Source organism: Rhinoderma darwinii, chromosome 4 (assembly GCF_050947455.1).
Source record: "Rhinoderma darwinii isolate aRhiDar2 chromosome 4, aRhiDar2.hap1, whole genome shotgun sequence".
NCBI lineage: Eukaryota > Metazoa > Chordata > Amphibia > Anura > Rhinodermatidae > Rhinoderma > Rhinoderma darwinii.
In genome coordinates, this window is record NC_134690.1 from 184,640,230 (window position 1) to 184,653,261 (window position 13,032).

Here is a 13,032-nt window from a genome sequence, read left to right on the forward strand (position 1 = left end):
TCAGCACCCTGGACAGTGACTACCAATCACAATATAGATCAACCTGTAAAAAAAATGACGTTCATACTAACCCAGAACTCCCTGCTTCTTCCTCCCGTCCAGCCTCCTGGGATAATGTTTCAGTCCATGTGACCGCTACAGCCAATAACAGGCTGCAGCGGTCACATGGACTGCCGTGTCATCCAGGGAGGTAGGGCTGGATATCGAAGGAGGGATGCGTCAGCAAGGCAACGGCCGGGTAAGTATGAATTTATTTTACTTTTACTGCGGAAAGGGCTGTCCCTTCTCTTTATCCTGCACTGAGAGAAGGGCTGCCGATTAGTGCAGTGCAATTCTGCAGCGAAAACGTGCCCGTAAATACGGGTGGAATACTGGTGACACCGGACCCGTATTTACGGGCACGGGTCCGTAAATACTGGTGCAATACGGGTCGAATACGTGTGACCAAGGACCCGTATTTATGCCAGTATTTATGGAAGGAAAAAAATACGTTCGTGTGCATGAGGCCTTAGGGCATTTTAAGGGGTGTTGTGAACATTTTGCCCACACAGGTGTTTTTTCTTTAGAAATTAATGCGCAGCGTATGGTACAAAATTAAAATTGCAATTTTCCTCTGATATGCCATTTTAGTGCATAATATGTTGTGTCCAGTTTGTGCCACCAAAGATCTCATAAAGTGTTAAGTGGGTTCTACCAGGTATGGTGATGCCATATATGTGGACGTAAACTTCTGTTTGGGCACATTGTAGTGTTCAGAAGGGAGGCAGCGCCATTTGGCTTTTGGAGAGCAGATTTTGCTTGGTAGTAGTTCTGTTTGGGTTTTACTGGTATTACAATTTATAATGTGGGGGCATATGTAAGCTGTGCGGAGTACATCAGGGTATATGCAACATACAGCTGACACCCGCAGCTGATGGCGCAGGCTCAGCTTCTTTTTGTGATAGGAGGATTGCATCGCAGGGTGCCGATCTGCTAGTAGCCTCATAGATGCATTGCTCGCTTTTGAGCTCTGCATCTAAGCGGTTAATTGGCCGGATTGGAGGCTAGCTCCGGTCCTGGCCCTGCAGCAGTGGATAGCATTAAGCTATCACTGCTTTAGAACTGTGTCTGTAAACACAGTAGGTCAACGCCTGTGACGTAATAGTACATCATACGGCGTTAAGGAGTTAATGGCAATCAGCAGCAAGAATGTACAAATATACTTTTTTGGTTCATGTAGGAATTTTACTTATTTATTGTTTCTGTTGCCTATATAACATAAACATGTTCCGCAGAGCTGAACCAAAATTTTATTAGCTGACTGTCCCCATTGAGGCTCACAATCTAAATTCCCTATTTGTCTCTTTTTTGCAGTGTAGGAGGAAACCAGAGTACTAGCAGGAATCCTATGCAAACTTCATACAGAAAGAAGATGCACTCTTACAAACACATCCGATCACATGACTTTCTCAAGGATGCTGGCAGTTGGGGCTTTAAGGTGGTGCCAAAACAGAACCAGTACCTATGGAAAGTGTGAATTTTCAACTAATTTTGGAAACCACTTAGGTTGATGGTGAATTTTTTTAACCTTGTTCAGTTGATTTTGACATACCATTACTACAGTACATGTATTAGTATAATGTGTTTTCTCTCTAACTATACTCATCAAAACTGTAACAGCACAATGCAGAGATCATTAGATATAGTTGGTATATTGCATATGCATTACGTTTATTTAGTTTATAATTTTACTTCCCCATTACATAAGTAAAACTGAAATATCATGCTATACCTTTAAGCCACTAGCACCATCATTTCCAGGAATCCCTGGTATTCCCTGATTTTAGAGTAAAAAAAAGAACACAAAAAAGCTGTTAGTTTTATATATACATTTGTGTGAAACTGACTTTTCATATAATAATTAATAATTAATAAATTCATTAATATGCAATGCAGAAAATGAAATCAGGAGACAATGTCTACTTTAGGCCCTTATGAAGAGAAACTTTGGCAAATTTAATAAATTGGTAAAACGTAGTTACTAGCATTATGTATTATACCAGGGTCATTAATTCTTTCACTCTGGGCCCCAATTGCAAGTGTTCTCTGTACACTATACACCGTTCAGCCATTAACATTAAAACCACCTGTATCATGTAGATCCGTCCCCTTGTGCGCCAAAACCGCTCGGACCCAGTGAGCATGGACTCCACAAGACCTCTAAAGGTCTCCTGTGGTTTCTGGTACCAAGACTTAATGGCAGATCCTTTAAGTCCTGAAAGTTCCAAGGTGCGGCCTCCACGGACCGAACTTGTTTCTCCAGCAAAATACCACAGATGCTCAATCGGATTGAGAGCTGAATAATTTCACAACTTGAATTCTTTGCTATGTTGCTCAAACCATTCCTGAACAATTTTTGCAGTGTGACCAGGTGCATTAACTTGCTGAAAGAGGCCAATCCCATTAGGGAATACTGTTCCCATAAAGAGTTGCACTTGGTCTGTAACTATGTTTAGGCACATAGGAAGTGTCAAAATAACATCCAGGACTCAGGTTTCCCAGCAGAATATAGCCCAGAGCATCACACTGCCTCCGATGGCTTATCTTCTTCCCAGAGTGCATCCTGGTGCCATCTCTTCAACAAGTAGACAATGCACACGAACCTGGACTTCCACATGATGTAAAAGAAAATGTGATTCAGCAGACTAGGCCACCTTCTCTCATTGCTTCATGGTTCAGTGCTGATGTAAGTACTTTCAGCAGTCTACAGGGGTTAGCATGGGCACTATGTCTGTGTTTACACTTTGTGTACTGACACCTTTCTATCAAAGCAAGTATTAACCCCTTCTCGTCTCAAACAATTTTCAGATTTTCATTTTCATTTTTTGTTCCCCACCTTCCAAAACACATAACTTTTTAATTTTTTTGACGATATAGTCCTATAAGGGCTTGATTTTTGCGTGACGAGTACGAGTTGTAGTTTTTCATAGCACCATTTATTGTGCCATATAATGTACTAGGAAACAGGAAAAAAATTATTTGGGGCGTAGAAAGTAAAAAAAAAACAGCGATTCCTCCATTGTTTTTTGCTCTTCATTTTTACGGAATTCACCGTGCAATTAAAACAACATGTTAACTTTATTCTGTGGGTCAAAACGATTATGGCGATACCAAATATATATAGTTTTTTCTATGTTTTTCTACTTTTACAAGGAAAAAAGTGTAAAAAATAAAATGTATATATATATATAGTGAAGGAAATAAGTATTTGATCCCTTGCTGATTTTGTAAGTTTGTCCACTGTCAAAGACATGAACAGTCTAGAATTTTTAGGCTAGGTTAATTTTACCAGTGAGAGATAGATTATATTTAAAAAAAAACAGAAAATCACATAGTCAAAATTATATAGATTTATTTGCATTGTGCACAGAGAAATGAGTATTTGATCCCCTACCAACCATTAAGAGTTCAGCCTCCTCCAGACCAGTTACACGCTCCAAATCAACTTGGTGCCTGAATTAAAAGACAGCTGTCTTAAATGGTCACATGTATAAAAGACTCCTGTCCACAGACTCAATTAATCAGTCTGACTCTAACCTCTACAACATAGGCAAGACCAAAGAGCTTTCTAAGGATGTCAGGGACAAGATCATAGACCTGCACAAGGCTGGAATGGGCTACAAAACCATAAGTAAGACGCTGGGTGAGAAGGAGACAACTGTTGGTGCAATAGTAAGAAAATGGAAGACATACAAAATGACTGTCAATCGACATCGATCTGGGGCTCCATGCAAAATCTCACCTCGTGGGGTATCCTTGATCCTGAGGAAGGTGAGAGCTCAGCCGAAAACTACACGGGGGGAACTTGTTAATGATCTCAAGGCAGCTGGGACCACAGTCACCAAGAAAACCATTGGTAATACATTACACCGTAATGGATTAAAATCCTGCAGTGCCTGCAAGGTCCCCCTGCTCCAGAAGGCACATGTACAGGCCCATCTGAAGTTTGCAAATGAACATCTGGATGATTCTGAGAGTGTTGGGAGAAGTTGCAGTGGTCAGATGAGACTAAAATTGAGCTCTTTGGCATTAACTCAACTCGCCGTTGTTAGGGATCTGCCAGGTACTACGTCTAGGTATACTCCTGGGATTAATCAATCCACACCTGAGGCCAGACCTGTTCGACTGACACCATCTCCCACCAACCAGGGTGGCAGGCTCAGGAGTGGGAGAGCCTATCGCGGCCTGGTCAGTCGGAGTTAGCTCCGCCCCCTGTCCTTTATTACCTGCTGTGTTCTCCTCCTCAGTGCTTGTAATTCTTTTGGATTCCTGGCCCCACTGCTGCTTGCTCCAGCCTGCTTCTGCCGTGCTTCTGCCTTGCTGCTGTTCTGCTTAACCCGCTTGCTTTGCCTCCGGCTTGCTTCCTCCTCCGTGCTCACTTGGGTATACTCCACTTCATCCTGGTCCTGACAACTCATTCACCGCTCCGTTTCCTCGCGGCGTTCCGTGGGCTACTGCCCCTTCCCTTGCGTGTTCCCTGTTTGTTCTCCCGTGCACTTAGACAGCGTAGGGACCGCCGCCCAGTTGTACCCCGTCGCCTTGGGCGGGTCGTTGCAAGTAGGCAGGGACAGGGCGGTGGGTAGATTAGGGCTCACTTTCCCTTCACCTCCTTCCTGCCATTACATAATTACAAGCCCCTTACCTAGTCTACCATTTCCCCTACGCTGACGCTATCATGGACCCCCTTGAGACCCTGACCCAGCAGATGCAGGGCCTCTCCCTACAGGTCCAGGCCCTGGCCCAGAGGGTCAACCAGGGTGACGCTGCCGTAGTAGTTCCCCTCACCTCACCTCTAGAACCCGACCTCAAGTTACCTGACCGGTTCTCAGGGGACCGTAAAACGTTTCTCTCCTTCCGGGAGAGTTGCAGACTGTATTTCCGCCTTAAACCCCACTCCTCAGGTTCCGAGAACCAGCGGGTGGGTATCATCATATCCCGACTCCAGGAAGGGCCCCAAGAGTGGGCCTTCTCCTTGGCTCCTGACGCCCCTGAACTTTCCTCTGTTGATCGCTTTTTCTCTGCCCTCGGACTCATTTACGACGAGCCTGACAGGACTGCTTTAGCCGAGAGTCAGCTGGTGACCTTACGTCAGGGTAGGAGACCGGTTGAGGAGTACTGTTCTGATTTTAGAAAGTGGTGCGTAGCTTCTCGGTGGAACGATCCGGCCCTAAGGTGCCAGTTTAGGTTAGGATTATCTGACGCCCTGAAGGATCTGCTGGTTAGTTACCCCTCTTCTGACTCCCTAGACCAGGTTATGGCCCTAGCAGTACGACTTGACCGACGTCTCAGGGAACGTCAGCTTGAACGCTTCAATGTGCTCCCCTCTGACTTTTCTGCGATTCCCCCCGAGGTCCCGTCTCCTCGCCCCTCCACGGAGGACTCGGAGGTACCTATGCAACTCGGAGCCTCCATGTCCCCTCGACAACGTAGGGAGTTTCGCAGAATGAATGGTCTCTGCTTCTACTGTGGGGACGACAAGCATCTTCTGAACACCTGTCCCAGGCGCAAGAATAAAAAGTCGGAAAACTTCCGCGCCTAAGTGATCATCGGGGAGGTCACTTGGGCGCACAGGTATTTCCCGTTAATGTGAAACGCAATAAAATTTTGCTTCCCTTTCAGGTCTCGTTTGCTGGCCGGTCTGCCACGGGCAGTGCTTTCGTGGATTCTGGCTCATCTGCTAATATCATGTCTGTGGAATTTGCTATGTCTCTAAAAATGCCTTTTATTGATTTACCTTATCCTATCCCTGTAGTAGGTATCGACTCAACTCCCCTTGCTAATGGTTATTTTACTCAGCATACTCCTGTTTTTGAACTCCTGGTTGGCTCCATGCATTTGGAGCAGTGCTCTGTACTGGTGATGCAGGGATTATCGTCTGATCTGGTATTAGGTCTTCCCTGGTTGCAGTTGCATAATCCCACGTTTGATTGGAATACTGGGGATCTCACCAAATGGGGTAGTGAATGTCTTATGTCATGTCTTTCTGTTAACTCTATTTCTCCCCGGGAGGAGGTAAACACGCTTCCTGAGTTTGTTCAGGACTTCGCCGATGTGTTTTCTAAGGAGGCCTCCGAGGTGTTGCCCCCTCATAGAGATTACGATTGCGCCATCGATTTGGTGCCTGGTGCCAAGCTTCCTAAGGGTAGGATATTTAATCTTTCATGTCCTGAACGTGAAGCTATGAGGGTGTATATCCAAGAATGCCTGGCCAAGGGTTTCATTCGCCCCTCGACTTCTCCTGTAGGTGCTGGCTTCTTCTTTGTGGGGAAGAAGGATGGTGGTCTTAGGCCGTGCATTGATTATCGTAACCTGAATAAGGTCACCGTAAGGAACCAGTACCCACTTCCTTTGATTCCGGATCTTTTTAATCAGGTTCAGGGAGCCCAATGGTTTTCTAAGTTCGATCTACGGGGGTCATATAACCTTATCCGCATCAAAGAGGGGGATGAGTGGAAAACTGCGTTCAACACACCCGAGGGTCATTTCGAATACCTGGTCATGCCCTTTGGGTTGTGTAATGCCCCTGCTGTCTTCCAGAATTTTATTAATGAAATCCTGAGAGATTACCTGGGTAATTTTCTTGTAGTGTACCTTGATGACATACTGGTGTTTTCCAAGGACTGGTCCTCCCACGTGGAGCATGTCAGGAAGGTGCTCCAGGTCCTTCGGGAGAATAATCTGTTTGCTAAGACTGAAAAATGTGTCTTTGGGGTACAGGAGATACCATTTTTAGGGCAAATCCTCACTCCTCATGAATTCCGCATGGACCCTGCCAAGGTTCAGGCTGTGGCGGAATGGGTCCAACCTGCCTCCCTTAAGGCGTTACAGTGTTTTTTAGGGTTCGCCAACTATTACAGGAGATTTATTGCCAACTTCTCGGTTGTCGCTAAGCCTCTTACGGACCTCACTCGCAAGGGTGCTGATGTCCTCCATTGGCCCCCTGAGGCCGTCCAGGCCTTTGAGACCCTCAAGAAGTGCTTTATCTCGGCCCCCGTGCTGATTCAGCCCAACCAAGAGGAGCCATTTATTGTGGAGGTTGACACATCCGAGGTGGGAGTGGGGGCCGTCTTGTCCCAGGGTACCAGCTCCCTCACCCATCTCCGCCCCTGTGCTTACTTCTCTAGGAAGTTTTCGCCCACGGAGAGTAACTATGATATTGGCAACCGCGAACTTCTAGCCATTAAATGGGCTTTTGAAGAGTGGCGGCACTTCCTGGAGGGGGCCAGACACCAGGTAACGGTCCTTACGGATCACAAGAATCTGGTTTTCCTAGAATCGGCCCGGAGGCTTAATCCTAGACAAGCTCGGTGGGCACTATTCTTTACCAGATTTAATTTCTTGGTTACCTATAGGGCTGGGTCCAAGAATATTAAGGCTGATGCCCTGTCACGTAGTTTCATGGCCAATCCTCCTTCTGAGAAGGATCCTGCTTGTATTTTACCCCCTGGTATAATCGTTTCTGCCACGGATTCTGATTTAGCTTCTGATATTGCGGCTGATCAGGGTGCAGCTCCCGGGAACGTCCCTGGGGACAAACTGTTTGTTCCCCTGCAATACCGGCTAAGGGTACTCAGGGAAAACCATGACTCCGCTCTATCTGGTCATCCTGGCATCTTGGGCACCAAACACCTCATTACCAGAAACTATTGGTGGCCTGGGTTGCCTAAAGACGTTAGGGCTTACGTCGCCGCTTGTGAGGTTTGCGCTAGGTCCAAAACCCCTAGGTCCCGACCTGCGGGCCTACTACGTTCCTTGCCCATTCCCCAGAGACCTTGGACCCATATCTCCATGGATTTTATCACCGATTTGCCTCCATCTCAGGGCAAGTCGGTGGTGTGGGTGGTAGTAGACCGCTTCAGCAAGATGTGCCACTTTGTGCCCCTTAAGAAGCTACCTAACGCCAAGACGTTAGCTTCTTTGTTTGTGAAACACATCCTGCGTCTCCATGGGGCCCCAGTCAATATCGTTTCTGACAGAGGGGTACAATTTGTTTCCTTATTTTGGAGAGCCTTTTGTAAAAAGTTGGAGATTGATCTGTCCTTCTCCTCCGCCTTCCATCCCGAAACTAATGGCCAAACTGAGAGGACTAACCAGTCCCTGGAACAATATTTAAGGTGTTTCATCTCTGACTGTCAATTCGATTGGGTCTCATTCCTTCCCCTTGCTGAATTTTCTCTGAATAACCGGGTCAGTAACTCGTCAGGGGTCTCCCCGTTTTTCTGTAATTTCGGGTTTAACCCAAGGTTCTCCTCCGTTTCCCCTGGTTGTTCCAATAATCCTGAGGTAGAGGATGTTCATCGGGAACTGTGCACTGTCTGGGCCCAGGTTCAGAAGAACCTAGAGGCGTCCCAGAGCGCACAAAAGATTCAGGCGGATAGTAGACGTTCTGCTAACCCCCGGTTTGTCGTCGGGGATTTGGTCTGGTTGTCGTCCAGGAACTTGCACCTTAAGGTCCCGTCCAGGAAGTTTGCTCCCCGATTTATTGGGCCTTATAAGATCATTGAAGTCCTCAACCCTGTATCCTTCCGTCTGGAGCTGCCCCCATCCTTTCGCATACATGACGTCTTCCATGCCTCCCTCCTTAAACGCTGCTCCCCGTCCTGGTCCCCCTCGAGGAAACCTCCTGTTCCCGTTCTCACCCCTGAGGGGGTGGAATTCGAGGTGGCCAAGATTATGGACAGTAGGATGGTCCAGGGCTCCCTCCAGTACCTGGTCCATTGGAGAGGGTACGGGCCGGAGGAGAGGACTTGGGTACCTGCCCGTGATGTTCACGCTCGGGTATTGATCAGGAGGTTCCACCTTCTCTTCCCTACTAAACCGGGTCCTCTTAGTAAGGGTCCGGTGGCCCCTCATAAAAGGGGGAGTACTGTTAGGGATCTGCCAGGTACTACGTCTAGGTATACTCCTGGGATTAATCAATCCACACCTGAGGCCAGACCTGTTCGACTGACACCATCTCCCACCAACCAGGGTGGCAGGCTCAGGAGTGGGAGAGCCTATCGCGGCCTGGTCAGTCGGAGTTAGCTCCGCCCCCTGTCCTTTATTACCTGCTGTGTTCTCCTCCTCAGTGCTTGTAATTCTTTTGGATTCCTGGCCCCACTGCTGCTTGCTCCAGCCTGCTTCTGCCGTGCTTCTGCCTTGCTGCTGTTCTGCTTAACCCGCTTGCTTTGCCTCCGGCTTGCTTCCTCCTCCGTGCTCACTTGGGTATACTCCACTTCATCCTGGTCCTGACAACTCATTCACCGCTCCGTTTCCTCGCGGCGTTCCGTGGGCTACTGCCCCTTCCCTTGCGTGTTCCCTGTTTGTTCTCCCGTGCACTTAGACAGCGTAGGGACCGCCGCCCAGTTGTACCCCGTCGCCTAGGGCGGGTCGTTGCAAGTAGGCAGGGACAGGGCGGTGGGTAGATTAGGGCTCACTTTCCCTTCACCTCCTTCCTGCCATTACAGCCGTGTTTGGAGGAAGAGAAATGCTGCCTATGACCCAAAGAACACCGTCCCCACTGTCAAGAATGGAAGTTGAAACATTATGTTTTGGGGGTGTTTCTCTGCTAAGGGCACAGGACTACTTCACCGCATCAATGGGAGATTGGATGGAGCCATGTACCGTCAAATCCTGAGTGACAACCTCCTTCCCTCCACCAGGACATTAAAAATGGCTCGTGGCTCAGTCTTCCAGCACGACAATGACCCGAAACATACAGCCAAGGCAACAAAGGAGTGGCTCAAAAAGAAGCACATTAAGGTCATGGAGTGGCCTAGCCAGTCTCCAGACCTTAATCCCATCGAAAACTTATGGAGGGATCTGAAGATCCGAGTTGCCAAGCGACAGCCTCGAAATCTTAATGATTTACAGATGATCTGCAAAGAGGAGTGGGCCAAAATTCCATCTAACATGTGTGCAAACCTCATCATCAACTACAAAAAACGTCTGACTGCTGTGCTTTCCAACAAGGGTTTTGCCACCAAGTATTAAGTCTTGTTTGCCAAAGGGATCAAATACTTATTTCTCTGTGCACAATGCAAATAAATATATAGAATTTTGACAATGTGATTTTCTGTTTTTTTTTTATATAATCTATCTCTCACTGGTAAAATTAACCTAGCCTAAAAATTCTAGACTGTTCATGTCTTTGACAGTGGGCAAACTTACAAAATCAGCAAGGGATCAAATACTTATTTCCTTCACTGTATATATATATATATATATAGCGTACAATGCGGGTTAAATAATGATATATTGTAATAGTTCAGATTCTTACGGATACGGCAATACAAATTATGTTTATTTATTTTTTTACAATGCTTTAGGGGGAAAATGGGAAAAGTGGGGTTTTTTGAACTTTTAATATTTATATTTTTAACATAAAAAACCCCCTTTATTTTACACATTTTTACTTTTTTATTAGTCCCCCAAGGGGACTTCAACCACCAATCGTCGGTTCGCTTGCACTATTTACTGCAATACTAATGTATTGCAGTATATCGTCTTTCTGACAAGAGCACAAAGATGGCAGACCTGGGGGCCTTCATTAGGCTCCCAAGCTGCCATAGCAACCATCGCCACGCAATCGCAGGTGGCACGATGAACTGCTAGAGGGGGTTGCCCCCCTCTTTCTAACGGTTTAAATGCCACGGTCAATAGCTATTGACCAGGACATTTAACCAGTTAAATGAGCGGGATCACGCTCCAGCACGATTCCACTCGTTACTGTGAAGTGTCCGCTGTAACATACAGCCGACACCCGCATTATATGGTGCAGGCTCAATCCGTGAGCCCTCTCCATACTTCCTCTACCCGGCTATGGCATAGCCATATGTCAATTCTCGGGAAGTGGTTCATTTTGTCTGCAATTTTTGCTACAGTATTTCTTCTGTGAGATCAGACAAGACAGACTAGAATTCGTTCCCCACACGCATCAATGTACCTTTGGCACCCATGACCCTGTTGTCTTTTCAATGGGTATCCTTCCTTGGACCACCTTTGGTAGGTACAGTGCCAGGATTGGAACACAAAAACTGTCCAAAGCCGAAGCTCTTCTCATTCATTGAGCTATGGGAATGCTGGACAGCTTCACTGCTGAATCTATTGTTTAGATTCTTTTGATTCTTGCCTTGTAGCTTCCTATATAAACCTGGTCCTTTCACTTTATCCGTGCCAGACTATTGGGCTTCCTGCCTTTAATCATGGTCATTGCTGCCTTAAACTACAAGCTATTGCTGTTTATTTGTGTATCAAACTTAGATTGTCATCTGACCACCTCTCCGCCTTACTCTACAAACTGGTACCGCTTTTCTCTGTACAGAACTAGGATTGTTTTTTGACCACATCACTGCCTTATGCTAAGCAAACTGTTGCCACTTATCGGTGTGGCAAACTTGGATTGTTTCCTGACCACATCTCAACCTTAGGCTGCAAGCTGCTGCTGCTTATCTGTGTATGGAACTTGGATTGTTTTCCAGACCATGTCTCTGCCTTACACTACAAGCTGTTGCAGCTGCATACCAAATGCTGTGTTACTTGACTACTCTTGTTATTATCACACCTTCAAGATTGTTCCAGCCAATATACTCCGAATCAGTTTCCTAGATCTTGACATACATTAATATCCACTGTATATCAGAAACATCCCACACGACCTGCCATTTTGGAGGTGCCTTGACCCAGTTGTCTTGCTATAACAATTTGTCCCTTGTCAAACTTGCTCAGATCCTTACGCTTGTCCATTTTTCCTGCTTCCAACAGATTGCACTTCAAGAACTGACTGTTCACTTGCTGCCTACTATATCCCACTTCTTGACAAGCGTGATTGTAACGAGATAATCAATGTTATTCACTTCACCTGCTAGTGGTTTTAATGTTATGGCTGAACAGTGTAGGTCCTTAACGCCATAGAAAATAATGAAATCACTGTGTATGACTGGGCTGTCCATTAGATGTTGCCCTCCCTGTCTGACGTCACTTAGTGGCCTGCAGCTATTGGCTGAGGCTTCACTACACAGACATTCTGCTCTGCAGATATTGGCTGAAGCTGTACCTCACATACTTCCTGCCCTGCCTGCCCCCTGCATTCACTCTGAAGATAATACTGTTAGATCTGAGAGCTCTCTTCTCTCTTTGGCCTTGTTCACACGGCGTTCAAAAAAACAACGTGTAAACGTGTCAAAATCGCTAGCGTTTTTGAAAAGCGCTTTTTAAATTACATGTGTTTTTGATGTGTTTTCGACATGTATTTTGGCGTAATTTGTGTGCTTTATCTGTGCATTTTTGGGCTTTTTTTGTGCGTAACTAGGAATCCCATTGACTATGGGAATTAGGCGCATTTTCTGCACGTTTTACGCGCCAAATAATTTTTTTTTATTTTTTTATGAAAAAAACATGTCATATGCACTAACAATGCGCTTTCCCATTGATGTCAATGAGAAGCTTAAATCATGAGTTTTTGACGTGTTCTTTGGCATGTAAAATGCGCCAAAACGCGTCACATACACACCGTGTGAACAAAGCCTTTCAGTTACTTCCCTTTAGAGCAGAGCCGGACTGGGACTTAAAATCAGTCCTGGCATTTTTAAGCACACAGGCCCACTGCAAGCCATATGCAGCCAGTGTTGGGCTGGAGTACATGGGACCACCTTTCAGCTACACAAGACATGGGGAGATTAAATAAAACAGGTGTAAATGAAAAGATGAATAGTTCCTGATAGCTCCAACTCTAACGAATACACTGCTTTTCCACGAGAATAATATACATGCTCATTATTCTAGAGGATTTTTTTTTTGCAGAGCTAAAGGGATTTAGGTGTGGAATGGAATCAGGGACTTAGTCCTAATCAAATCTTGATTGGGTGATCATGGCCTAATGCTGACGTATAAAGATTGCAAATTATACCATTATACAATGCTAAAATATCACCACACTGTAACTAAATAGTATGATTTAAATTTTATATTCAGCCATATACACACACACACTCACATGCTGGACACATGATGCAC

General features: G+C 45.9%; 1 protein-coding gene across 1 annotated transcript in view; it reads right to left on the reverse strand.

Annotated features, from left to right (window-relative positions):
* The window catches only part of COL21A1 (collagen type XXI alpha 1 chain), a 384,255-nt gene that overhangs the window by 86,621 nt on the left and 284,602 nt on the right, over positions 1–13,032 (reverse strand). The window contains exon 18 of the mRNA XM_075864141.1: positions 1,772–1,816. Coding sequence (XP_075720256.1) covers positions 1,772–1,816 — 45 coding nt within the window. The remainder of the gene's footprint in view (positions 1–1,771; positions 1,817–13,032) is intronic.